Genomic DNA, 27,487 nt, shown 5'->3' with positions numbered 1-27,487 from the left:
TTGAATTGGACATATCCCTCTTTTCATAGAATGCCCTTGTAAAGTACATGTACAGTCCCTTTAGCTGAATTGAAATCAAGATCATAAATATAAACTATTTAAATCCTAGCTAATATTTTCATTAAAGAAGATTCTCGTACTGTTTCAAATAAAATCTTGAACTAAGTGTTCAAATCCATAATAAGATATGTTTTATGAATTTTTCTAAACATTTTCAGATCTTTTAACATGAACAGTGCATAGTGTATATTATCCTACCATGAAAGTTATATTCATCTTTGGCTGTTTAAGCTTCTCCTTTTCTCATATATCAGCTCTTCTGTATCCAGGTTTAGTATCAGGGGAGGAGATAAATAATAAGGAAGAGATTGATAGAACTGAGATAACGGTGAAGGATAAAAAGGAAATCCTGGAAAGGAAGAGAGCAGATTTTATTATGAAGGAACTCAAGGATCAGTTTCTGCTGGAGAAACTTCAAGAGCTGCAGGAGGAGAAGAGAAACATGAGTTTAGCAAACCTAGATCAAAACAGGACAAATGCTAAACTGCAACATAGGACGAACCAGATACAGCGAACCAGGACAAAATATTTGCCCAGGGTTTATGGTCCAATAGGGTTGGAGACAAGTGATGAGAAGGATAGAAGCATAACAACCCAGAGAACCCTATCCTTCTCTCACACAATCATGAGCACGTTCTCCGATATAGGAAACATTAAATCTATAATCTGATGATATTTGATTTCTGCAACCAAAGAGTTGGACGTTTTGAACTATAATTGCGGTAGCAAAGAAAATTGAAAATAACATGAAAATATAGTTTAGGGTATGAAGATAAGTTTATTTTCCAGGGCTGACTGCTATATTGTCTTTGCTGGATTTTATTAATCAATGAACTAATCGTATTTTTATATTTTAAACATATTACTTTGGCCACATGGGATATAAAACTGATTAAGTTAAGACCTGAGATGAGTTGGGTATTTTTAATTATCTTGTGAGGTTTTGATCATTTTCATGTCAACTTTGTTTCCTGGAGAAGATCTTGGTATCACCAGACAAATTAAGAGTCCACCTTCAACTCAAAATATCCAGCCTCAACCATTTGATCATGTGCATTAATATTTCTATATAAATAAAGTTGCAATCTCTGTTTGTCTGTTTGTTTGTATGTCCGAACATAACTCATGAACCCCTTTACCGATTTGCCTGAAATTCTATTGGGGAACTCGGGAGAATCATGTGGTGTTAAGATTCTGAGTTGTTTACATGGAAAAATAGCTAAACTCATAATTTACGACCAAGCGCGGGTAAACGGGTATAATTTATCCAAAATTAACAGATTTAATGTTTAATCTGATTAGTTAACCGACTTGTCCCGGAGAGGTTTAAGAAATCAAGCAAACCCAACCCTTCGAAACCCACAGTGGAAAACTCCGGGGATATCCGTCTAACCAGTCCTATCCAAGAATCTTCTCCTTCCTTCCAACCCTCTGGTGAGGACGGATCTGCTCCGCTAGTAAATCCTTCATCTCTCCCGATCCAAATTTCTGCTCCGTTCTTTCAGTCTTCCTTCGAAACTGAACCTGAACCTTTTATACTGAACTCTGTAATATCAGGAATATTTCTAACCAAAAATTCTTCCAGGTTCCAGATTTAATGTAGATGCGGGAGAGAATCTCCTTTTAATTTTGGCACATATTTTTCAATATATGGGAATGGGGGGAAGAGAAGTAAATCAGGGGGTGGGTGCCTTATTTACATTTAATACTTCCCCCCCCACACACTTTCCACCCCATTTCCAAGCTACATTTGAATGTTATTTGTTGTCCTTCCTCTTTGGTTCGCTAAATTTTTGTTGATTAGATTTGTTCTTCAAGAGCAAGGACTGGAGTATACTCCGATTGACCAGCCTATACCGAACCCTCTGACCCTGACAGCTAGGCAAGAGTCTGGGATCAGGGTTTCAGTTCAACACCAGCTCCGGGTACAACAGAATCTTAATCAGAATTCACGTATGTTAGGCTTTCTGCAGAGAATAAACAAGATTGAAATGTTCAAGGTTTGTTCAAGGGGGAATGTTTTCCTTAAGAAGAATTTTCATTAAAAAAACGTCATAGTAAATCCTTTCAAGCAATAATTGTTTTCGAAACCACTAAAAGACATTTTTGTTCGAGACTAAATTTCCGTTGTCCAAAATTAGTAATTGTCTTGAAATTATTCAAATATTTGATAAATACCAACATGAGAAATAATTCTAGGTTACATCAAGGACAGGGTTTAGCCGTATCCATGTTTAATGTTTGTCTACTGTCAAATATGATAATTATGAATCTAGGGAGTCAGATTAATTGTCTCCGGTTTATTTATTGATAGTTCTCTGACATGATGATGCAGAACAAGTGATGGAATCATTCTCCTGGACAGATCGACCTTTTGATAAAGCTCCGGATCATACTTTGAACTCGGATTCCTCTTCTCTAGGTTACGGAAATGCAGTGGTTCAAACCATATCTTCTCCAGAATACGGAGAACCAGTGATTTCTACTGCATTAGGAGAACCAGTAGTTAAATCTACTTCTTCTCCAGGATATGGAGAACCAGCGGTTAAATCTAGTGCTTCTCCGGGATACGGAGAACCAGTGGTTAGATCTAACTCTTCTCCAAAATACGGAGAACCAGAGATCAACTCAAACTCTGCTCCAGGATATGGAGAACCAGTGGTTAAATCCAATTATTCTCCTAGATTAGCAGAATCAGTAGTCACATCCAATTCTTCTCCAGAGTACGGAGAACCAGTGGATAAATCTCCAGGCATTGTAGATGGGGAGGTGCAATTTAACCTATCTGAAAAAACTCCAAATTCTTCTCTTAACCCGTCAGAGACTGATTCGCATTATGGTTCGGAGACCAAAATTAAAATTGGGGAAGCCTCTTTTAAAAATGTGAAAAACTCCGAGAAAAGTCCTAACGTCGTAAAACCAAACAATATAGTTTATATAACAACTGAAGATCCCAACCTGAGTAGGACAGAATCCAACAAGGAGAACTCAGCTACAGGAAAACAATCTGAACCAACAAACAAGGTAGATCCGGAGAAGTTTAATTCTAAAAACAATCCTAGTGAAAGGATAAAATTTGGAAGTGAAGAAAACACTCTCATTGCTGATCCTAAACCAGCTGAAACCCCTGGAAAACTTCTGATTGCTGAGAAACTCACTGGACATCCCTCTCCGATATCGGAAGCCTCTGGAACTCTGGCTCCGATACTGGCTCCGGTTTCGAAAACAGAACTGTTCCTCAGTCCTGATCCTGACTATGTTTATGAGGTTTGTAAAGTAGTTTTATTTTTCTTTGGTTAAAATATAATAATTTCTGGACCACGTGAGCTGTTGACATAACAAGATAATGTTTTGATGAAAGATATTAAAATTCCTTTGTTGTATTGAATGTAAGAAATTTCCGTTTGCTGACTGCTATCAACCCTTTACTTAATAATGAATTAAGGAGCTAAACACTTCCAAGAAAGTATTTTCTCTAATCAAATACCTTAGCAGTCGTATTGGTGCAAATGTTTCATTGTCAAACTTTTGATTTAACAAAATTCTTTATTTGAAATATCAAAGGCGTGAATACAATTCTGGCTGCAAAGATATAGGTATTAAAAAATAAAAATATACTAAGTGTTTAATTCCTTAAAATCAATCTGTTTCCTTAAAGTATCATCCACAAAGGAAATGAGTCTTTGCCACAAACTCGAATTTTCTAATCCCTATATCTTTTAAATCTGATGATGTAAACCTTTGATATTTCAAACTTAAATTATCTGATATTACAGAATTTATAGTTTGAAATATCTAAGGTATTTTACCATGCATGGGTTGCAAAGATATTAGGATTAGAAAATCAGAGTTTGTGGCAAAGACTCAATTCCTTTTAAGATTTATAGTCGGTCTTTATTTTAATTAAAGAGTTGGAGTATATATATATATATGTTCAGGTTGAGTACGAGTACAGTATGGACCCGGAGTCTGATGAGAACTCCATAGATCTGAGACTACCTGGAGAAATTGAAAACAACTTTAATCAAAGATTAAATGACATGTTTACAAAACATCAGGGATTAATTTATTCAAAGAAATTATTATAATTAAATAAGTTATATCAAGGTCGGAATTTATAAACAGCGAGAAGCAGTTTAATTAGGTACGTTGAACTGCTTATTGATAAGCAGTTCAGCCATTCATACATAGTTCAATTATAAAATACGGCTCTGTAAGAAAAATCCCGAATTTTTACAACAATTCAAGATTTGCGAAAATTGGACAATAAAACACTATTTTCTGAAAACAAATAATCTAAAATATTTTTCATCCAAACTTTTTAAAGCAAAAGAAGACATTTTTACAACTTCTCTTTTTAATAAAGACAAAATAAGCTACCTCCCCTCCCTTCAAAAGAAAATAAAGATATATAAATAAATAAACCAAAGGCGGAGACCTCGATGAATTTTGGCAGTTTGTTTCTCACCTCTCTGCAAGCTTCAACAAAGTAAGATCTGTTCTAAAAATCAATTATTTTGTAAACCCAAGAAAAATCATTCCCGCATATGATCTAGATCATCCCATAGAACCAAAAAGAATGTGATTTTAGGAAGACGACTCCTCGGTATTTGAAAAGCTGGGAAGAGAACGCGGCAGAGATGACATGGCCGGAATCAAGATTATTCTGTAAAAAGCTGGGACGGAATATTGTCTCGTTGGACCAAATAGAAGCAAGAAAAGAGGTTTTTGATATGGTGAGATAAGAGAGTATGACAATTTTCATTCCTCACGAAATAGATCAAAGAGTTTGGCTCATAACAGTTGTAGATTATGACTTCTAATTGTAGATATAATACCTTTTAGCTGATTAAAGTAAAATCATATATTGAATGCAACGATTGAGAATAAAATGGGACATTCAAATTTAAAAAAAGACCTTATAACTAGGACAGGCGATGTGATTTTTAGTAAAATTTTTCCTTTATTTCTACAATCTCCAGTATTGGTAATTTTAGATTTCCATTTTCTGCAAAACAACCTTTTCCGGTTTTTTGTTTAAAACTGTTTCTTAGAACCTCTCGCACAAAAAGTCCTCTATGTAATGTTTCTCTCTTGCTATGCATTTTTTATCCAACTCTCTTCTTCTATCTATTTTTTGTCTTTAAATACTTTCTTTAAAAAGTTTTAAAAATCTAAATTATAAAGAAAATAAAATGGTTAGGTTCTGAATACTAATATTACCCGTGTCTGGATCGGAGGACGGGTTGGTAGGAGTAAAGAGGGAGTGTTCTGGGAGAATGGAAGAGCTGAGGGGATCAAGAGAGGAGTTGAACCCTGGTCGGAGCAAGGGGATAGAGGAGCACAACCGGACGGAGATGAAAACCACAGGAACCACTAATGTTTTGACGGTTTTTGATTTAATAGATTTATGTTTAAGATGAACGATGCAGGGGGGACTATAGAATATGATAGAACAAAATCTATAAATTAAAAAATTCTTGAGATTTTTATATTAAATAATTAAGATTTGTTATTAAACATTTCTTTTAAAATTGCTGAAAATTTCACTAAAAGAAAATATGTATTGTACAATTTGAATTTGAATTAAATTCTGACAGTTATTCAAAAACCTCTAAAAACATTTATGAAGCTACTTGCTTGGGAAGCCAGTGCTGCCCAGGTTACCAAATGATACTCCCGCCATTTACCCGCACTTTAATGATTTTACAGGGAAACTGAGGTTTCGCTATTTAAGTCGACCTACTTAGAATCTCGAAACCAAGCTAAGATATACATTTCCGTGGGTTTCCCGAGTTCCCCAATCAAAACTTGAGGCAAATCGGTCCAGGGTTTTCCAAGTTATGATCGGACAAACGAACAAACAGACAAACAAACAGAGATTACAACTTTATAGATATTTAAGGAGTTATGACAGATGTTTTTATTATCAATTTGCTTAAAGAACAACATTCGTGAAACGTTTTGGTTTTGTTTAGAGAGGACTGTGTTGCACTAATTCACGATGAAGAGACGGTAATCATATTTTTTTTATTCAGTGCGTCCCACAAAATATGATAATAAAAATGTTCTAAAAGCTGTGATGTTATTAAAGGGACTGTAAGTGTGATTTCAAGTGACCCTCCATGCAAAGATGGAAATGATCTATTTACTGTACCTTTAAAAGCTTATTCTGTCAAGTATAAATTATAAATCAATGCTCACACTTTTAAAACCTGATTATTTTCAACGGTGGGTTCTCTACGAAAGTGACTTGCACATTTCTACTAGAAAAACATGTAGGTTTTAACAAAATTAAACACTTTTAAACCTAGAATAACAACAATATCTTCCACATTAATGATCGGAAAAATGTTTCGAGGGTATCGTTGTAAATCGGGAATTGCCATCTTTGCATGAAGAGTCACTTGACATTACGCTTACAGTCCCATTAATTGTCATAAACCCTGCTCGATTATCCTTCGTATTTGGTGATGTAATTTCAAATGTTGAAACATAATTGACAGTGCAGAGTAAATGAAGGAAACTATGTTAAAGCTGGTATTTATACAAAATAAACTAAATTCAAGAATACACCCTGTCATTCTTTAATCATCATGTTTATTGGGGCACATTGTACGTTCAAAAAATCCTTTTAATTAATGCAAACATCTTAGTTTTAATCTGCTTTAAATGAACTAAATGAACAGTATTTTTGCAAGCGGATAACGTAAACCTATAATATTTCAAGCTTTAACTATTCAAAGTTCTAAAACATCATTTTGCTAAGATCACATAGATCCAGCCTTCTATGAAAAGTTGAATTAATTTTCAAGACTGGGTCGACTTTCAAGTAACACAGCACCTTGGCCTTTGATTGTACGCCCCTCTACTAGCTTTCATAATTTTTTGTGGTCCTAAACATGATCATTTAGAACTTTGAAGCACTTACTTTTAGCTATTGTTTTTAAGAATTATAGAAAAATTCTCATCGATTTTTCTCTAGGATGTGATGGCTTTACATGATTTAACCTGTGAGGTCCGTCTTCCAACTATTTGTGAATCTCGTGATAGAATTTAATAATAAATATATACTTATCATTTATTTTATTACAATATAGACACTTGATTAGTTTTTATAATTGAATAAAGTTAACACTAGTCTAGATTTTACCCACAGGACTCACACTGGTCAAATCCCTCGCCAAATGCTTGAGTGATTTTTCTCTGCGTATTCACTATACCACGGATCTTATCCAAACCTTCGATCAAATCTGGGATTGTCTTGATGAAACCCTGAAGTAAGAATACATGAATATAAGATAAAACCCGAATATATGAGGAAACCCTGAAGTAAGAATTAATGAAATATGAAGTAAGAATAAATGAACAAATAATGAAACCCTGAGCCCAAAATTTAAGTATCGATATAAAAACCAGCTTTGAAACCCGGGTTTTACGAATAGTGTTAGGCAGTTTTGTGGATATCAACATTTTTGTTATGAAATATTATTTTATTCAGTTTCTTCATATTCTACATTTTTGTTGAATCAAAAAAGGAAACTCGGAAGTTTGGTTCAACGATATTCTTTTAAATTTCTGGCTGAAGTAAGAATACATAAATTAATGATAAAACCCTGAAGTAAGAAAACATTAGTATATGATGAAACCCTGAAGATGGAATACATTAGTATATGATAAAACCCTGAAGCTGGAATAAAAATATGATAAAACCCTGAAGCTGGAATAGATAAATATGATAATACCCTCAAGCAGGAATAAAAATATGATAAAACCCTCAAGCAGGAATAAAAATATGATAATACCCTCAAGCAGGAATAAAAATATGATAAAACCCTCAAGCAGGAATAAAAACATGATAAAACCCTCAAGCAGGAATAAAAATATGATAAAACCCTCAAGCAGGAATAGTAAAATATGATAAAACCCTGAAGCAGCAATAGATAAAAATATGACGACATCCTGAAGCAGGAATTGATACATACGATAAAAAACTGAAAAATGAATAGATAATTATGATAAAACCCTGGAGTAAGAATAGGTAGAAATGTTGAAACCCTTCAGTAGGAAATAAAAGTAAAGATAACCAACTGAAGCAGGAATAGAAAGAAAATGAAACTCTGGAGTTGTAATATATCTGCAAATGAAGAAAATGAAACTCTGGAGTTATAATATATCTGGATTTAAAGACAATGAAACTCTGGAGTTGTAATATATCTGCAAATGAAGAAAATGAAACTCTGGCGTTGTAATATATCTGCAAATGAAGAAAATGAAACTCTGGAGTTGTAATATATCTGCAAATGAAGAAAATGAAACTCTGGCGTTGTAATATATCTGCATTTAAAGAAAATGAAACTCTGGAGTAGAAATATATCTGCATATAAAGAAAATGAAACCATGTAGTTGTAATATATCTGCATATAAAGAAAATGAAACGATGGAGTTGTAATATATCTGCATATAAAGAAAATGAAACCATGGAGTTATAATGTATCTGCAAATAAAGAAAGTGAAACTCTGGAGTTGTAATACATCTGCATATAAAGAATATGAAACCATGGAGTTGTAATATATCTGCATATAAAGAAAATGAAACCCTGAAATTGTAATATATCTGCATATAAAGAAAATGAAACCTTACAGAGTAGAAATATATCTGCAAATAAAGAAAATGAAACCCTGAAGCAGGAATATATCTGCATATAAAGAAAATGAAACCCTGGAGTTGTAATATACACTAGCTTGGAAACCCAGCGTAGACCAGAGTCATGTTAGTCCCACACCGTGTACACGCCCCTTGTGGTTATTGGCCTCTTTTCCTTGAACCATTCAACTTAGAATCTCAAAACCAACCTAAGATCATTCCCGTGACTCTCCCGAGTTCCCTAATCAAATCAAATTGAGGCAAATCAGTCATAGTTACTCCCGCCGTTTACCCGCACTTGGATGATTTTACCGAGAAATTCAATTTTCGCTACAAAAGTAAATCCACTCAACTTAGAATCCCAAAACCAAGATAAAAACATTCCCGTGGCTCTCCCGATTTTTCCATAGAAAAGTTGAGGCAAATCGGTCAAGGGGTTCCTGAGTTATGATCGGACAAATAAACAGACAGACAAACAGAGATTACAACTTTATATCTCTAGATATAAAGAATAAGAAACGCTGTCGAGTAGGATTATAGAATGATGAACTTTCTAGACTAGGATAATTAGGGTTTAACTTGTCTATACACATCAGGGGAAGAGGGAAAAAGGATGGGGATCAGAGGGAGATGTAAATTTGGACGAACATATAAGAGCTGTAAAACACAGGTGTGCGGGGGATTCAGGCTTTATTTAAGATATATTTCTAAATATTCACGCAGAAATAAATTTTATTTTCGTCTTATTAAACTCAAGACTCCAGTAATCAAGGGAGCAAGGTGCTGTAGCTGTAGTACTACAGTATACTGCAGTACTCCAGATACTGAAATACTCCGGATACTGTAATACTCCAGATACTGTAATACTCCAGATATTGTAATACTCAACATACTGTAGTACTCCAAATACTGAAATACTCCGGATACTGTAGTACTCCGGATACTGTAATACTCCAGATACTTTAATACTCCAGATACTGTAATACTCCAGATATTGTAATACTCCAGATACTGTAGTACTCCGGATACTGTAATACTCCGGATACTTTAATACTCCAGATATTGTAATACTCCAGATACTGAAATACTCCGGATACTGTAATATTCCGGATACTGTAATACTCCAGATACTGTAATACTCCAGATACTGTAATACTCCAGATATTGTAATACTCCAGATACTGTAGTACTCCAGATACTGAAATACTCCGGATACTGTAATACTCCGGATACTGTAATACTCCAGATACTGTAATACTCCAGATACTTTAATACTCCAGATATTGTAATACTCCAGATACTGAAATACTCCGGATACTGTAATACTCCAGATACTGTAATACTCCAGATACTGTAATAATCCAGATACTGTAATACTCCAGATACTATATTACTCCAGATACTGTATTACTCCAGGTATTGTAATACTCCAAACACTGTAGTGTTCCAGATACTTTAGAAATAAAACCAGATAATATAGATAGTATATAAGTTTGAAATTTGACTCCAGAGGAAAAAGACGACATTAATAAGTGGGTTTAGTTTACCTCATCTCCCTGGTCGAAATGGAAGACTGGAGTGTCTCCGCGTGGGAAAGGAAACACTCCAACATCTTTATAATTCCTCCCAACTCCATTCATATCTCTCTCTTCATCCTTAATCATTCAACTTTAAACCATAATAAAGTGTAGTAATAATAATAAAAATGATAATAATAACAAAAATAGTAGTGATAATGATGATAGTAATATTTAAAAAGATATTAATAATTAAATTGATAAATAAATTAAAAACAAAATAATTATAATGATAAAAATGAGGATAATAATGCTAGTAATGATGATAATAATGATATTAATGAGGATAATAATGATTATAATAATGATGATAATAATAAAATATAAAAGAGCTAAAATAATCAGAACAAGAATAGACACATTTTTTACGTAGAAATTGTTAACCTCGTCAAAATCTGGTTTACGTCTTCTCTGAGACTGGACCAATAGTACCAAAAATGACAAGGCGAGTATAACTCTAAGATACATGGTTCCCACCCGCACCTGGAGTAAACTGAACCTTAAACCTGAATCTGGTTTCCATCCCCCGCACTCAATACTCAATACATGCATATACGTTCTTAGGTTTAGATACCCAACATATGTAAACATTAAAGTCATAGGATACGATTCCTAGTTTTTCCTGGTTCTATTAGATCGAAAATCGTCATTTTCTATCAGGAAAAGAGATCAATTCTGACAAATTCCTTCCTGTCTTGTTGCATCAATCTGAAAGTCACTTTTAAAGAGAACCTGCAATGCATATAAAAATTATAACCAAGTCATAAGTCTATATATCAGATAGAAAACAAGGGTATCTCCATTATTTTTACTTAAACTAAGTATAAAGGGTGCATGGTACCATCGTGAATCGGTTATCTAACTCTCAAAATGAAGAGTCATTTAAAATTCCGTCAACAGTCCCTTTAATAATCCTCACGTAATCAAAAAAACCATCTCTGCATAAAATGTACATTAACTAATTGAAATAGAAACAGAATTAAATCCTGGTGAGTCGGTTAGATTTCTGAATTAGCATACTTTATACCCTGGTTCCTACAGGGCTAATTAAATCCTGGTGAGTCGGTTAGATTTCTGAATATTTTATACCCTGGTTCCTACAGGGCTAATTAAATCCTGGTGAGTCGGTTAGATTTCAATATTAGCATATTTTATACCCTGGTTCCAATATACAGGTTAGAGATAATATCTGTAGGTTAGAGATAATATCTGTAGGCTAAAGATGATATCTGTAGGTTAGAGATAATATATACAGGTTAGAGCTAATATCTTTAGGTTAGAGATAATATATACAGGTTAGAGATAATATATACAGGTTAGAGATAATGTATACAGGTTAGAGATAATATCTGTAGGCTAGAGATAATATCAATAGGTTAGAGATGATATCAATAGGTTAGAGATAATATCAATAGGTTAGAGATAATATCAATAGGTTAGAGAAAATATCAATAGGTTAGAGATAATATCTGTTGGTTAAAGATAATATATACAGATTAGAGATAATATCTGTAGGTTAAAGATAATATCTTTTGGTTAGAGATAATATGTACAGGTTAGATATAATATCCACAGGTTAAAGATAATATCTGTAGAATAGAGATAATATCTGTAGGTTAAAGATAAAATCCACAGTTTAGAGATAATATCTTTAGGTTAGAGATAATATCTTCCGGTTAGAGATAATATCCACATGTTAGAGATAGTATTTTCAGGCTAATGATAATATCTTCAGGCTTGGGATAATATCTATAGGTTAGAGATAATATATTATTTCTGTAGGTTTCTTGAATGATTGAATATCTTAAGCTAAATCTCATTTTTCAAACTCGCGTTGTTTTGCTTCTCATGCTTCTTAGGCGCACATGTTCCGAGTTTCTTTAAGAATAGGGAGACTACATAGAAGACGGGATTGCTCATGGGAGAGACGGGGGCGGGGGGGGGGGAGAAAAAAAAGAAAAAGCTTATGTACTCAAGAATAAGTAAAAGAGCAAAAAACGAAGTTTATCATGGAATGAGTTGTAGTTGAAAAGTTAGAAAGATTAGAACTTTTTTGTGAAATTGATTTTTTTAGATTTTTGGTAAAGATTTAGTATTTAAATAAAAAAGATGAAATATGTGAGAATAAACGATTTTTATTGTAACGTAAAAATGAAAAGTCATTGCTAAAAGGTAATATCTAATAAGCGAAATTACAAGTGACCCTCCATGCAAAGATGGCAATGCCCGATTGACAGCTGTACACTTGAATTATTTGATACATTTCTAGATTTGAGAGGGTTTAATTCTGATTATTCCTATATGTTTCCCTGCAGTAGAAACGAAATGCGCAAATAAATTTTGTGGGGAAACCACGACAAAAATAATCAGTTTTCAAAATTAAAAACGTTAAAATTCAATCAATTCTATATCATCAAAGCTTTCAAGAGAACTGAATTGCGTAACAATATTTCCATCATTGCATGGAGATATCAGATAATATAAAGGAGAGAAAAACAAAAGTTTAGAGTGATGAATAAAAAGTGAAGGATTGCCTAACCCTTGATGAACACTAAACCTGAACATATTTGCATATTGTATCCGGAGTTGGGTTTACCAAACATGGAGATCAATTATCATAAAAACTTGTATCAGGACAGTTTATTTCCCGCCCTTTTCAGCGAAGAGGAATGGGGAATATTTGGTTTGGATTCTTGTAACTCTTTTTGCTTTCTCTTAAAAGGATTTGTCTGCATTTGAAAGTTTTAATCCAGTGTTTTAATAATAAATGTTTACTTCAATAAAAGATTTTTTATTGTCTAAATTAAACAAATCTTTGGCGAGAGAAAACAAATCACTAAAATAATGGTTATTGATCAGATCTGTTCAATCGTCTATGAGTTTTTAGTAAACAGATTTCTGGGTAACCCTGTAGTAAACAGATTTCTGGGTAACCCTGTAGGAAAGAGATTTCTGGGTAACCCTGTAGGAAAGAGATTTCTGCGTAACCCTGTAGTAAAGAGATTTCTGGGTAACCCTGTAGTAAAGAGATTTTTGGGTAACCCTGTAGGAAAGAGATTTCTGGGTAACCCTGTAGGAAAGAGATTTCTGGGTAACCCTGTAGGAAAGAGCTTTCTGCGTAACCCTGTAGTAAAGAGATTTCTGGGTAACCCTGTAGTAAAAAGATTTCCGGGTAACCCTGTAGTAAAGAGATTTCTGGATAACCCTGCAGGAAAGAGATTTCTGGGTAACCCTGTAGTAAAGAGATTTCTGGGGTACCCTGTAGTAAAGAGATTTCTGGGTAACCCTGTAGCAAAAGAGATTTCTGGGTGACCCTGTAGTAAAGAGATTTCTGGGTAACCCTGTAGTAAAGATATTTCTGGGGTACCCTGTAGTAAAGAGATTTCTGGGTAACCCTGTAGTAAAGAGATTTCTGGGTAACCCTGTAGTAAAGAGATTTCTGGGTGACCCTGTAGTAAAGAGATTTCTGGGTAACCTTGTAGTGAACAGATTTCTGGGTAACCCTGTAGTAAAGAGAAGAAAGAACAAGAAGGAAAAGTATGATTCCTTACACTCATCCATTATTCTTTTATTTAAAATAACAACTCCAGGCCTCGTAGAACAAAGAAATCTAATATGTTTAAGATGTTAATAAATAACAGAAATTTGGCTAAATTACTGGGTGGGAAGGAATATATTTAAACATTAACTAAACTAATTGCAAAAACAGGACTCTGCAAGCAGAATTATGAATATTTGATTAACTACATGATTTTCTAGTCATAATTTTGCAGATCAGTGTTGGTAAATGCTCTTCCAATCTTCTCTCCTTTTCTATGACATGCAAATTCCTCACTAAAATCAATAGTACACCATTTTTTTCATTTTTCCCGCTCCTCCTCTTTTGTATTTTTTTTTGTACTGGGCCTTTCATTTTTAACAGCCCTTATCGGCTTGTTATGTCCTGATGTATTTTAAGTATGTATATAATACTTTAAAAATTTTTATTATTAGTCCAAATAAAAGTTGTTACACGATAAAAAAACGAAGGAATTTTTTTAATTTGTCAGATGTAAGGATCACCGTGAGCGAGGGTTGAAACCTGCCAGGTGTTGATGAACACGGAGCAGGAAGAGCTCGGATTAGGGTTTCAGAAATATAAGTATGGTTTAATCCTATTCTCAAATATGGATTGGGTGGACAATGGTTGTAGAGCTGCATAATCTGGTTTAAGGGACACCTGGAGGAACATTCATCCAATGACATCATGAGAAATGTGCCCACACAGGCCCCCCTGACCACACTGCAACCTTGGATCAAATTATCTGAATATCGAATCTAAAGCAAGTACGAAACTCACCCCGTGAATACCGCCGCAGTGCCCGGTGTTGGAAAGAGAAGGATCGGAGGAGCGCACACAACCTTTACTCAGAGAAAACTCAGTCTTAGTCCCAAAGATAGAAACACAGGTGTACACTTAAGATATAGGTCTTAGAAGTTGAAAACTAAGGATAGTATCCGGGATGACCCAAGAACTTCTCCAGGTGTGAGATTAAACTGTTCTCTACCATGAAGGGATTTATACTCCTTCTCTCCGTCCTCGTTGTGGAGATCAACGGGTCCCTGGTGGAGTCCCACGCCTTTTCCAAGGACCTGCAGAGAGCTGTTCGTCATAATGATTTTGTGATAGTGATTGAAGGGGTTCGGAGACGAATGATCGGGATTCCTAGTCCTGATCCTCTTCTCCTTATAAACTTTCCCGATCTTGATAATCAGTTTAAAGTTCATTTATTAGAAGATACAGGAACCATCAAATTAACTCTAGTTCATCCTGACGGTAAGATTTAGTTCTACAAATAGAAACAATATGATCCAAGATTTTCATTCAAACTCTTGTCTTCAATTATGCTTCATGCTGGTTTAATGAAATTAGATGCATATGGTGTAATGTGATCCCACTGATTCAGTTGCTGGTTCCACATTCCCCTCTCATTTTTAGGAACCATGATTGCTTTCTCCTGATTAATGGAACCAAGAGATTCCTTTTTTTTCTGATTTACAAATAGGTTTCATGGTTCCATAATCAGCCTGAAATATCAGCACCAATGTTCCATAATTGTTATTTTTACCCCAGTTTCCTCCTGATTTACAGCACCCATTGTCTCATGTCTCAATTGTTTCCTTCTAATATCATAGCAAGTATTGTTTAAGGTTTACTTTTCCTACGGATGGTTCTATTTTCCATCCTAATATATCGAAACCTTGGTTCCATGTTTTCTTTATGATAAATAGGAACCATTCGTACATGTTCTTCCGAATATATTGAAACCATGTTTTCTCCACATTCCCCTCTCATTTTTAGGAACCATGATTGTTTTCTCCCGATATATAGGAATTGTGGTTACAAGTCTCCTCCTGATATTTAGAATCTATGGTTCCTTGCTTACTCCTGATAAATAGGTTCCATGATTCCATGTTTCCTTCTGATGTATATAAAACATGGTTCCATGTGTTCTTTACATACATAGGAACCATGTTTTCTCCTATAAGAAAGGAGCTATAGTTCCATGATTCCTTCTATATATAGGAACCATGTTTTCTCTTATAAGAAATGAGCTATGGTTCCATGATTCCTTCTATATATAGGAACCATGTTTTCTCCTATAAGAAAGGAGCTATAGTTCCATGATTCCTGCTATATATAGGAACCATGTTTTCTCCTAAAAGAAATGAGCTATGGTTCCATGATTCCTTCTATATATAGGAACCATGTTTTCTCCTATAAGAAAGGAGCTATGGTTCCATGATTCCTTTTATATATAGGAACCATGGTACAATGTTTCCTACTGATTTTCAGAACAATGGTTCAATGTTTCCTCATGATAAAAACATAGAAACCATAGTTCCATGCTTCCTACTGATAAATTGGAACCATATTTCCATGCTTCCTAATGATAAATAGGAACAATAGTTTCATGCTTCCTACTGATATAGGAACCATAGTTCCATGCTTCCTACTAATATATAGGAACCATGGTGCCATGCTTCCTACTGATAAATAGGAACCATAGTTCCATGCTTCCTACTGATATATAGGAACCACAGTTCCATGCTTCCTACGGATAAATAGGAACCATAGTTCCGTGCTTCCTACTGATATATAGGAACCATGGTGCCATGCTTTCTACTGATAAATAGGAACCATAGTTCCATGCTTCCTACTGATATATAGGAACCATAGTTCCATGCTTCCTACTGATATATAGGAACCATAGTTCCATGCTTCCTACTGATATATAGGAACCATGGTGCCATGTAATCTCCAGAGTTATCGAAAATATGGATTGTTTTCTCTGTGCTCCGCAGATTGTACAATCCATAAATTTAAATAAATAGTCGAATTGGGTTGAATGGAGAAGATAAATCCATGAATGGACAAATTATTGAATGAATGAATTAATAAATTATTAAATGAATGAATTGATGAATTATTGAATGAGCACGTGATACCTGGAATAATACTGGGATTATATTCCTACATTAATCTTCACACAGCATATAGTACCTCGTATATATATTAGTACTGTAAACTAGTTTACATCACGTTAATTTATATATGTATCAGTACTGTAAACTAGTTTACATCACGTCAATCTATTTATGTATCAGTACTGTAAACTAGTTTACATCACGTTAATTTATATATGTATCAGTACTGTAAACTAGTTTACATCACGTTAATTTATATATGTATCATTACTGTAAACTAGTGTACTTCACGTCAATCTATATATGTATCAGTACTGTAAACTAGTTTACATCACGTTAATTTATATATGTATCAGTACTGTAAACTAGTTTACATCACGTTTATTTATAGATGTATCAGTACTGTAAACTAGTTTATATCACGTTTATTTATAGATGTATCAGTACTGTAAACTAGTGTACTTCACGTCAATCTATATATGTATCAGTACTGTAAACTAGTTTACATCACGTTAATTTAAATATGCATCAGTACTGTAAACTAGTTTACATCACGTTTATTTATATATGTATCACAACTGTAAACTAGTTTACATCACGTTAATCTATATATGTATCAGTACTGTAAACTAGTTTACATCACGTCAATCTATATATGTATCAGTACTGTAAACTAGTTTACATCACGTCAATCTATATATGTATCAGTACTGTAAACTAGTTTACATCACATCAATCTATATATGTATCAGTACTGTAAACTAGTTTACATCACCTTACTCCATACATGTATCAGTTTATAACCATCCAATCGATTTAAAAAGAAGCGCTTAATAAATATTGTTTCTGGCTTCAAATCAAGTCGAACAATTCTTTTTTTATGTTTATTAAACCTTACCATGCATATTCTCTGGGTAGTCTAAAGAATACATAATTATTGAATAACTTTCAGGGGTCTGGTGCGAGGATATAAACCTGGGATCAGAGCTACAACTTCTTAAGAACCAGAACAAGGACGATCATCTCGTGATCGCGTTTGATCAGTCTGGACATGGAGGGAGCAAGGTTACAGTTTTCTTCTCCTGTATTGGGAAAGGACAGGTCAGGATGCCGTTCTCACTGAGGCAGCTAAAGCAGAAGATGAAACACAGCAAGGAAACCAAAAATCTGCTCTTTTTAATCTCTTCCCAACCCTCATACTATCCTTATTCCTTATGTGTTTAGGGTTAGATCCACAACGTTATTAACCTTTTAAATCTTCCCTTGCTGCTCAGGGATTGAATTTCCTTCCCCTAGTTCTGAAAGTAAGACGACTTATCAGTAAAATAAACATATTTAAACCTTTATATTTAAAATAATATTTATTCAGGAGAATTGCGGGAAAATAATAACAACAACCCCTTTCAGTTTCACCCCATATACATCTTCTTTCCGTTTTCTACATTCTACATTTATCCAGTAACTCTATCTTCAGAATCATATTTAAATAATTCAAACGAGAATTAAAACCATTTTCTGAAAATTACCCCTCCCCCAAAGTCCACCTCCATCGTGAGTTAGATATTCTCAACTCTCTCACTTTTCCTTTATTATCCTGAACCCTGTTATGGTCGTCTTACTCATCTCTACCCTTCTCAGTAAAATTGGAGTATTGGAGTTAGAATGGATTGATGGTTTGAACTAGTTGAAAATGTATCATCCCAGAGATGTAGCAATCAGTATACAGAACCAGAAATCAGCAAACTCAGTTCTTGTGGATTTAAATTGTCAACTTGAGAAAATGCAGGTTCAGAATAAGATTTTTCATCAGAACACATTATACGCTTAGATAAAAAGAATAATAGTAGTAATAAGAATAATAATAATAATGATAATAATATTAATTTTAAATAGTAAACCTAACAAGTTAACAGGAGGGGAGAAAAGGATATAAGAAGGGTAACATAAGGGGGGAGGGGGTTGAAACTGCAGGAGGGGGTAATTTATGAAAGAAAGTTTAGAAACAGTAGGAAGGAAAGGGGTAGATAACTCTAGATCATGATTCCCTTTTTGGTAGATTTCAATGGGCGTGTTGGAATTTCTGCACATTAATATCATACAGAGAACAACTTGGAAAATTGGAACTTAAATTAATTAACTATGAATTATAAAAACCCAAATAGATTATCAAGTACAATAGTTGGCAACAAAGATACGAACCAATTATACACGACGTCACAAGTTAAAATTAACGAGGAAGACGGCAGTTTACCTACATTTATATATGCCAAATATATATTTATATAGATTTTTAATCAATTTAATCATTGCAGCACTTTTTTGCATTTTTGCATATTTCTACTGTGTCCCCAAATTTAGTCAAACGACACTTCAGAAAAAAAATTAAATACTCTTTGTCGACGACATTTCATTGGAAAACTACATTTTCTTGTTCCCACGGATCTGGGGGTTTAACCTCAGTAAAACCTCTCCAAAGCACTTCCCCGAATATGTCATAAAACATTTCCGTAATATGTTTTAAAGTAATTTATCCAAATTAAAATGTAAGAGCGTTATGTACAATATCAGTTTCGACCCGTATATTTAGTCAAGAGGGTGTAAAAACAGAAAATAAAGAACACATAAAACTGCACTTATATAACTGTAAGTTAAGTCTAAAATTATAACTGTTATTTTTAATATAAAACTTGCTGTACTTGATGTTGTATTTGATAAAACCTAAACTAGAGGGATAACTTGATTAAAGTCCTTTAAAATTATTAAAAAACCAGAAAGTAAAGTTTACATTTTTTAAATTTTAATTTGATTCNTATACTTTCTACTCCTCATATCCTTCCTTCTCCTCATATACTTTCTACTCCTCATATCCTTCATTCTCCTCATATACTTTCCACTCTTCATATCCTTCCATCTCCTCATATACTTTCTACTCCTCATTACGTTCTTTTTGTTAATCCTTTTTATTTCTCCTCTCCTCCTCCTTTTTTCCTAGGTTTTTGATCATTTTAGTAATCTCTCTCTTTCAATCATTCCTTTTTCTTCCTATTGTCCATCTATCTCTGCTTCTCATATTTCCTCTACCCTCTCTTTTTACCCCATTAATCTCCCTTCTCCTTCCTACACCCCCTAGTGTTTAGCTGGCAACCTGTTTATCTTCTCCTCCCACTTTCATGAATTATTTCTCACTGATTTGTTTTCCAGGCATTAAGACGTCTCAAGCTAGAGGTTAAAACACAAAGAGAAGAAACTGTGATGCTGCGTAAAGCTCTGCAGGAGTGTGAAGCCTGTAAGATAAAGAAACCTGAATGTTCTGATATCCCTTATCCATGCTTTGAAGGACCACCTAGAGTGGACTGCAGGGATACTATAGAAGGTCCAAGGTGTGGTAGTTGTCCTCCAGGATATAAGGGAGACGGTAGGTTCTGTGAGAGAGATGCCTGCGGAGCTGAACCTTGTTATGAGGGTGTATCCTGCTATCCTATATCTGATCAACCATTCTATAAATGTGGGCCCTGTCCCCAGGTAATAATACAATATCATACAATTTGATAGATGAATATTGAATCCGTCCTGATGTGTATTGTTCAGGGGTATAGAGGGGACGGATTGACCTGTGTTCCAGATATCTGTCAGCGAACTCCATCTCCGTGCTACAGAGATGTTGAATGCTTTAATATAGAACGACCTCCTTTCTACAGGTTTGTTTATCTAAGATCTAAACAATTAAATTCCAATATTTATATCTCCGTACTAGATGTGGACCCTGTCCTCATGGATTGACCGGAAACGGAACTAGCTGCTCTGATCTGGATGAATGTGATCTGGCAGATCCATGTGATGTGTCAGCAACATGCTATAATCTTATGCCAGGGTTTAGATGTGGTCCGTGTCCACCCGGATACACAGGTTCTTTAGCAATCCTATCCTTCTAATATGTATAAGTATCTTTTAACTCTGATCTGTTTCCTATTTTTTGGTTCTGATCCCATTTAATCATTTACAGTTTCCTTCTCTTTCACAACATTCAATGAATTCAATCAACCCTTTCGATTTCCTGTTTTCTGTTTTTTTTCTCTCATTCCAAGTCTCACTTAAGATGTCTTCCCTTTCCTAAAAGAGCTTGTAGATATAATGTTAGGCCATCCTAAATTCAAAGAGTGCCATGTCCGATGTCCGTCTATCTGTTTATTATTAGGGAAGATATCTTCGTTTTTAAAACTGGAAAAGTAAAGAATCCTGACAATTTCGGAGTCCAAAAGTCACTTTGTAAGAAAAACTACAATAGAAAATAATCAATTTTCCGCTAAAATTAAAGGTTTGTCATCTTTCTTGAACAGACAAATGTTTAAAAGGCGCTGTTGCAAACTCCTCTCTAAGAATTTTAGGTCACTTAAAGTTAGGTAATCTTTTAAATGGTCTGGTATTTAATGTTTATTGATATCAAGTGAAGTAACGCTCTTCCCTTTTATTTAAGTTCGATATATGTTCTTAATATTTGTTTTATCAGGTAGCACTGGGTTTACCGGAGTCGGGTTAGATTTTGCAGCTCGTCAAAGACAGGTTTGCTATGATATAAACGAATGTGAGATTAACAATGGAGGTTGTGTGGAGAACTCAGTGTGTGTAAACACGGATGGATCCTTCTACTGTGGACCCTGTATAGCAGGTTAGGGAGTAATGTCTTATCAACAATTATATCCGATACAAGATTCCCTAAATGGGTAACTAACTTAACTGATAAATATCAAAATATTGTCAATTCTCTAGGTTATGTTGGGAATCAGAATATCGGGTGTAACAACCGACCTGGCATCTGTCCGGATGGAACTGAGTGTGATGAGAATGCTGATTGTATCAAACCTTTAGGAAACCCAACCCTAGATATACATTCATCCTCGTCTTTATTTTACTCCAGGATGTTTTGAATTAATAAAACCTGATTAAATAAAACTCTTATGATAACTCACTCTCCAGTTTCCATTGCATCAGATCGTCTAAATAGAAAATACTCTGAATTGATCCAAAATAATTCCTAGTTTGAAATATTTAAGATCTACGACATTGGATCGCAAAGATATAGGAATTAAAAAATCAATTATTGTGGCAAATACTCAATTCCTTATATTGTATTTTCCGGGTGGAATGTAAACAAACTCAGCGCTACTCAGGCTGATCTTGTTCATGTTTTACCTAGAAACTGTAGTACGCTTTATTTGTAAACAAAGCTATGGGAGCTGCTAGTATATATTCCTTGGTTCTAGCTTGCTAAATATTTATTAAATAATAACCCAATATTCTATCTCTATGGTTTGGTTTGATTAGGTAAGAGCTACTATGTGTGTAAGTGTAAGATCGGATGGGCAGGAGACGGAAAACTGTGTGGGCCAGATAGAGATCTGGACGGATGGCCAGACTATGATCTCCCGTGTCAGGTAAAGATAGGAGAGGGTAGGAAAAGAACTGTTCAGGATACTAAATAAAAACTGTTCAGGATACTAAATAAAAACTGTTTAGAATACTAAATAAAAACTGTTTAGATGCTTAATAAGAACTGTTCAAGATGCTAAATAAAAACTGTTCAGGATCCTAAATAAAAACTGTTTAGAATATTAAATAAGAACTGTTTAGGATACTAAATAAGAACTGTTTTAGGATACTAAATAAGAACTGTTTAGAATACTAAATAAGAACTGTTTAGGATACTAAATAAGAACTGTTTAGAATACTAAATAAGAACTGTTTAGAATACTAAATAAAAACTGTTTAGTATACTAAATAAGAACTGTTAAGGATACTAAATAAGAAATGATCAGAATAGTAAATGAAAACTGTTAAGGACACTAAATGTCGGATGGACAGCTGTATTGATACCCCCAACTCTGGGCAGGAAGACAGTGATGGAGACGGGATCGGAGATGCTTGTGATGATGATGCTGATAACGACGGTATACCAAATACTCCAGATAACTGTCCCTTGGTTGCCAACCCTGATCAGTCGGATACAGACCCTGAAGGGACGGATATGAGAGGAGATGCTTGTGATAACTGTCCCTTCCTTCCCAACTTGGATCAAGAGGACACAGACAAGGACGGGTTGGGAGATGCTTGTGATCCAGACAAGGATAATGACGGTATCCTGAACGAAAGGGATAACTGTCCCCTTGTCTTTAACGAGGATCAGATTGACACTGACGGAGACGGACTTGGAGATGCGTGTGATAATTGTCCGAAGGTTCGTAATCCTGATCAATCAGATCGCGACGAGGATACATACGGAGATGTCTGTGATACTAATGATGATAAGGATCGGGACGGAATACCGGATCCGATGGATAACTGCCCAGATGTTCCCAACGCTCCCCAGCATGACATGGATGAGGATGGAATGGGAGATGAATGTGACTCGGATGCAGACAATGATGGTATTCCGAATGAGAAGGATAACTGCTGGCTCCAGTATAATCCCCAGCAGCTGGATACGGACGGGAACGGTAAGGGAGATATTTGCCAGGAAGATGAGGACGGAGATAATATCACCGATTTCTATGATAACTGTCCCAACAACAGTAAAATTTACGCCACAGATTTCCGAACCTATCAGACTGTGGTTCTGGATCCACATGGAGATTCTCAGATTGATCCGAACTGGGTCATTTACAATAAGGAAATTAAGAATAAACTTAAATAAGCTAGATATAAAACATTCTATTTAACAGGGCCTCTACCTCACAATTACATTTGTTTGGGATTTTTTATCAATTTTAATCCGAAAAGATCAAATTCTTCATTTAAAAAACAAGGGTGCTGAGATTGTTCAGACCATGAACTCTGATCCTGGATTAGCGGTCGGGTTCCACAGGTTTGGAGGAGTTGACTTTGAGGGAACATTCTTCGTTGATACAGAGATAGATGACGATTACGTTGGATTCATTTTCAGCTATCAAGACAATAATCAGTTCTATACTGTTATGTGGAAGAAGAATACTCAAACATATTGGCAGGTTTGCAATTTTTATCATTTATAAGACTTCAACTAAATCTTTTAAAGATTAATTTTTTTTTCTAGGCAACTCCATTCAGAGCAGTTGCAGAACCCGGGATCCAGCTTAAACTGGTTCAATCAGAGTCAGGACCAGGTAAACATTACTCCAGGTTATCATATATACCTAAAGTCAGGACCAGGTAAACATTACTCCATCAGGTTATCATATATCTAAAGTCAGGACCAGGTAAACATTACTCAAGGTTATCATATATACCTAAAGTCAGGACCAGGTAAACATTACTCCAGGTTATCATATACCTAAAGTCAGGACCAGGTAAACATTACTCCAGGTTATCATATATACCTAAAGTCAGGACCAGGTAAACATTGCTCCAAGGTATCATATATACCTGGAGTCAGACCTGGTAAATATAACTGAAGGTTAACGTATACCTGGAGATAGGGTCTGGAGAAATATTACACCAAGAGCACATATAACTGAAATCAGGAAAAACTAGAATGAGAAAAATTAGTCCAGGTTTTAATATACCTGGACTTGGGACCAAGTAAACTTTGGTGGAGAAACATATTAATGCAGGTTTACATATATACCTAGAGTCAGATCAGGTCGAGAGAAATCTTTAAAAAGAAACATAACTTTAAGTGTAAATATATCTGAAGTCAAAATCAAGTAAATGTACATAGAGAAACATAACTCAAGGTCCATACCTGAACTCTAAAATTAGGGAAACCTTGGCAGAGTAACTCTAGGTCTTTATACACCTGGAGTCAGGACCAGGTAAATATTAGTGGAGAAATATCACTCCAGGTCTTATTATTATAATTAAACAAAGTTTTCATTTTCAGGTTTTTTTCTTGCGTCTTAGATTTTTTACTTCAGGTCAAATGATGAGGAATTCTCTATGGCATACTGGGAATACAGATAGACAGGTTTGAATTATACAGAAATCGGATACTCTCTAAACAGTAAAAATATTATTGAAAGTCAAATTTTAAACATTATTTTTATCTAAATTTAAATTTATTAGTTTTTTTCATATTCGATTATGATTTTGAAACAAAGTGAAACTCGTTTCATTGAAAAATTATCATGAGTTCAAAAATGACTTCAATTTTTTATTGACATTCATGCAATGGTGATCTTCGTATGTCAAAGTTGAAAATAGTTTTTTTTCTCTTTTTAAAGAAACTGTAAACACAATTTCAAGTTACCCCCCTTGATAGAGTGATTCACAAATATAATTTACTTATCCAGTTTTTGGTTTTTGAAAACTGATCATTTCCTTTGAGGATTCTCTACAAAAGCCACTTGCGCATTTCTTGTTTCAGAAACAATGGAGAAATTATCAAAAATAAGAACTTTTAAGCTAAAAAAACTATGTTATTTTCCATAATATTGATCAGAGTGCCCTCTTTAATTGGAGATTCACTTGAAAATACCATTACAATCCCTTTATTAGAATACATGTAGGTTAAACTGCTGTGGAAGGATCCCAGGAATGTTGGTTGGAGAGAGAAGGTTGCATACAGATGGCTTCTCCTGCATAGACCTAAAATAGGACTCATCAGACTCAGGTTGGATTTACTAAATACAGTGAAACTAATCAGACTCAGGTTGATTTAATAAATACAATAGGACTCATCAGACTCAGGTTGGATTTACTAAATACAATAGGACTCATCAGACTCAGGTTGATTTACTAAATACAGTGAAACTAACAGACTCAGGTTGGATTTACTAAATACAATAGGACTCATCAGACTTAGGTTGAGTTACTAAATACAATAGGACTCATCAGACTTAGGTTGATTTACTAAATACAATAGGACTCATCAGACTTAGGTTGGATTTACTAAATAAAATATGAATTATCAGACTTAGGTTGGATTTACGAATTTACTACAAGGAAAAATTACATCAGAGAATACTCACAAAAATGTTGGTTATTAATTAAATTGCAAAATAGTAGATAATTTTGCTTTTACGACATTATGGGAATTTTTTTCTCTGATCAAAGGTATTAACCAAAACGATTTTCTAAATGTTTTGAAAAATCGTTCTTCCTTTTAAATATCTTTGTTCAGAATAAAATATTGCATAATGTAATAAAAGCAAACTTGTTTATGGCATGAAATTTTAAAATAGGTTTAAAATTTTAGATTCTTGTTGAGCCTCAGTAGTCTAGAAACTTTTAATAATTAAAAATGGGGTTCAGTAGATAAACCGATTTATCCCGACCATATTTTGCAAACCAATAGATAGGCACATTTTCAATCTTTACATTACAACTCAAACAGATCGAACTAAAGATATTTTAGTTTTTGATTAACCTTACATTACAATATTCTGGTTCTTTATCTTTGCATTGGCAAGCTGATGTCGTCGTGCTTAGATATTTCAGAGTCAAAGTATGAAATATTCAAGGTTTACACCATTAGGTTGCATAGATATAGGGATGAGAAAACGTTAGAATTCGAGGAGAAATGTTCATTGTTCAGTTTTAAAATAATATTTTTTGAAAATATCATTCAATACTACTTATCTTATCTAATGGTAAACCGTAATAAAAGTAGATTCTGAGAAAAAAGAATTGAGTTTTTGCCACAAACTCAAATTTGTTAAACTTTATATCTTTGCAACCAGATGGCGTAAACCGAAGATATTTCTAACTTAGAATATTTGATCTAACAGAATTCATAGTTTGAAATATCAAAATTCTACAACATCGGGTTGCTAAGATAAAGGGGGAAACAGTAAGAGTTTGTGGCAAAAACTCATTTCCTTTATTTGTAGAAGTTTTATATAATCCTTGTTTAGAATATTTGAGGGAGATAAGATGGTGGCTGATTCTGGAAACGTATTTGACGGAACCTTGAAGGGAGGAAGGTTGGGAGTATTCTGTTTCTCTCAGGAGATGATTATCTGGTCCGATCTGGTAATATTTTTTTCTTTTTTAAATAGGCATGAAGCATCATGAATCTGCCATAATATTGCTGACATGAATACTTTCAGGTGTATCGATGTAATGATCATGTTCCTGAAGCAGTTTATCGAGAACTTCCTCGACACATTCAGGATCAGGTATTTCAAAAACATCACATTTTTAGAGGATTTTCTCAAAACCCAGCAATTGGATTTTTTTTAGATTTATAAGATGCACCAAATGTTTTTGATCGCTTAGTTTATAGCTTATTAGTAAGGGATATATTACGTGTAGCTATTTTTTCGACGAAAGAAAAGCCTAACAATTCAAACGACTATTATTTTAAGTTCTTTTAACAAATTTGAAACTTTAAATATAAATTTGATGAATATCCGTGTTCAGGTTGAGATAGATACGTCCCGTCCTCCAGCTCCTCCCAGATCTAAGAGAGAAGACGGAGAACTATGAGAAAACTAATTTATAACTCATCCCATCAACGCTTTGTAATATATTTTTAGATAATCTTTAATGTAAAAAAATAGTTTCTCTCTTCTTCCTTTTTTACAAAACATTTATAAACATGTGAAATAATTATTGTTTACACTTTAATCAGATTGATTAAATTCAAATAGAGAAGTAAGTAAACTGTATAGAAATGTAGAGAATATAGAGATCAACACGGTTCTACTGAGAATCAAAAGAGAATTAAAATCTTGAGTTTAGACGGAGCCGTGCAAATAAAATTGTGAAATATAGGTTTGTATGAATTATCATATTATGTTCAGTGGTACGTAACTACGTAACT

The 27,487-nt window shown here is 34.3% G+C and overlaps 4 protein-coding genes across 4 annotated transcripts; 3 read left to right on the top strand and 1 right to left on the bottom strand.

Annotated features, from left to right (window-relative positions):
• The first annotated feature begins 222 nt into the window (after positions 1–222).
• On the top strand, positions 223–7,140 carry LOC111699678 (uncharacterized). Its single transcript, XM_023470403.1, has 10 exons — positions 223–707; positions 1,363–1,617; positions 1,879–2,013; positions 2,396–3,327; positions 3,999–4,118; positions 4,491–4,549; positions 4,652–4,796; positions 5,264–5,430; positions 6,039–6,075; positions 7,046–7,140. The coding sequence occupies exons 1-10, from the start codon at positions 260–262 to the stop codon at positions 7,118–7,120; spliced, it is 2,373 nt and encodes a 790-aa protein (XP_023326171.1). The 5' UTR covers positions 223–259; the 3' UTR covers positions 7,121–7,140.
• LOC111699679 (uncharacterized) lies at positions 7,128–10,851 on the bottom strand. Its single transcript, XM_023470404.1, has 3 exons — positions 10,669–10,851; positions 10,255–10,362; positions 7,128–7,335 (listed from the first exon to the last, which is right to left on the bottom strand). Exons 1-3 carry the CDS (start codon positions 10,834–10,836, stop codon positions 7,210–7,212), a joined length of 402 nt encoding a protein of 133 aa, XP_023326172.1. The 5' UTR covers positions 10,837–10,851; the 3' UTR covers positions 7,128–7,209.
• Positions 10,852–14,271: 3,420 nt separating this feature from the next.
• LOC111699660 (uncharacterized) lies at positions 14,272–18,580 on the top strand. The gene is made up of 3 exons (XM_023470383.1): positions 14,272–15,100; positions 17,705–17,907; positions 18,437–18,580. The coding sequence occupies exons 1-3, from the start codon at positions 14,833–14,835 to the stop codon at positions 18,578–18,580; spliced, it is 615 nt and encodes a 204-aa protein (XP_023326151.1). The 5' UTR covers positions 14,272–14,832.
• Positions 18,581–19,919: 1,339 nt separating this feature from the next.
• LOC111699668 (cartilage oligomeric matrix protein) lies at positions 19,920–27,278 on the top strand. The gene is made up of 14 exons (XM_023470390.1): positions 19,920–20,274; positions 20,341–20,450; positions 20,507–20,658; positions 21,260–21,418; positions 21,520–21,618; positions 22,075–22,184; positions 22,589–23,416; positions 23,553–23,753; positions 23,819–23,888; positions 24,639–24,688; positions 25,230–25,333; positions 26,577–26,694; positions 26,772–26,840; positions 27,085–27,278. The coding sequence occupies exons 1-14, from the start codon at positions 20,005–20,007 to the stop codon at positions 27,148–27,150; spliced, it is 2,406 nt and encodes an 801-aa protein (XP_023326158.1). The 5' UTR covers positions 19,920–20,004; the 3' UTR covers positions 27,151–27,278.
• The last annotated feature ends 209 nt before the right edge of the window (positions 27,279–27,487 follow it).

The sequence above is a fragment of the Eurytemora carolleeae genome, unplaced genomic scaffold, assembly GCF_000591075.1.
Source record: "Eurytemora carolleeae unplaced genomic scaffold, Eaff_2.0 scaffold279, whole genome shotgun sequence".
Classification (NCBI taxonomy): domain Eukaryota; kingdom Metazoa; phylum Arthropoda; class Copepoda; order Calanoida; family Temoridae; genus Eurytemora; species Eurytemora carolleeae.
The sequence above is the reverse complement of the archived record's forward strand: the minus strand, read 5'-3'. Positions and strand labels throughout refer to the sequence as shown.

What these genes read in the sequence shown, in the direction of transcription:
- LOC111699678 (XM_023470403.1), top strand. Translation starts at nt 260, where the DNA reads ATGAAAGTTATATTCATCTTTGGCTGTTTAAGCTTCTCCTTTTCTCAT. An exon ending in ATCCTGACTATGTTTATGAG is followed by an intron (nt 3,328 to 3,998) that starts GTTTGTAAAGTA and finishes ATATATGTTCAG; the next exon opens with GTTGAGTACGAGTACAGTAT. An exon ending in ACATGTTTACAAAACATCAG is followed by an intron (nt 4,119 to 4,490) that starts GGATTAATTTAT and finishes AATAAACCAAAG; the next exon opens with GCGGAGACCTCGATGAATTT.
- LOC111699660 (XM_023470383.1), top strand. Translation starts at nt 14,833, where the DNA reads ATGAAGGGATTTATACTCCTTCTCTCCGTCCTCGTTGTGGAGATCAAC. An exon ending in AACTCTAGTTCATCCTGACG is followed by an intron (nt 15,101 to 17,704) that starts GTAAGATTTAGT and finishes AATAACTTTCAG; the next exon opens with GGGTCTGGTGCGAGGATATA. An exon ending in AGAAGATGAAACACAGCAAG is followed by an intron (nt 17,908 to 18,436) that starts GAAACCAAAAAT and finishes GGTTTGAACTAG; the next exon opens with TTGAAAATGTATCATCCCAG.
- LOC111699668 (XM_023470390.1), top strand. Translation starts at nt 20,005, where the DNA reads ATGCTGCGTAAAGCTCTGCAGGAGTGTGAAGCCTGTAAGATAAAGAAA. An exon ending in ACTGGGTCATTTACAATAAG is followed by an intron (nt 23,417 to 23,552) that starts GAAATTAAGAAT and finishes TTAAAAAACAAG; the next exon opens with GGTGCTGAGATTGTTCAGAC. An exon ending in ATACTCAAACATATTGGCAG is followed by an intron (nt 23,754 to 23,818) that starts GTTTGCAATTTT and finishes TTTTTTTTCTAG; the next exon opens with GCAACTCCATTCAGAGCAGT.
- LOC111699679 (XM_023470404.1), bottom strand. Translation starts at nt 10,836, where the DNA reads ATGCATGTATTGAGTATTGAGTGCGGGGGATGGAAACCAGATTCAGGT. An exon ending in GTAAACCAGATTTTGACGAG is followed by an intron (nt 10,363 to 10,668) that starts GTTAACAATTTC and finishes TGAATGATTAAG; the next exon opens with GATGAAGAGAGAGATATGAA. An exon ending in ATTTCGACCAGGGAGATGAG is followed by an intron (nt 7,336 to 10,254) that starts GTAAACTAAACC and finishes TTCTTACTTCAG; the next exon opens with GGTTTCATCAAGACAATCCC.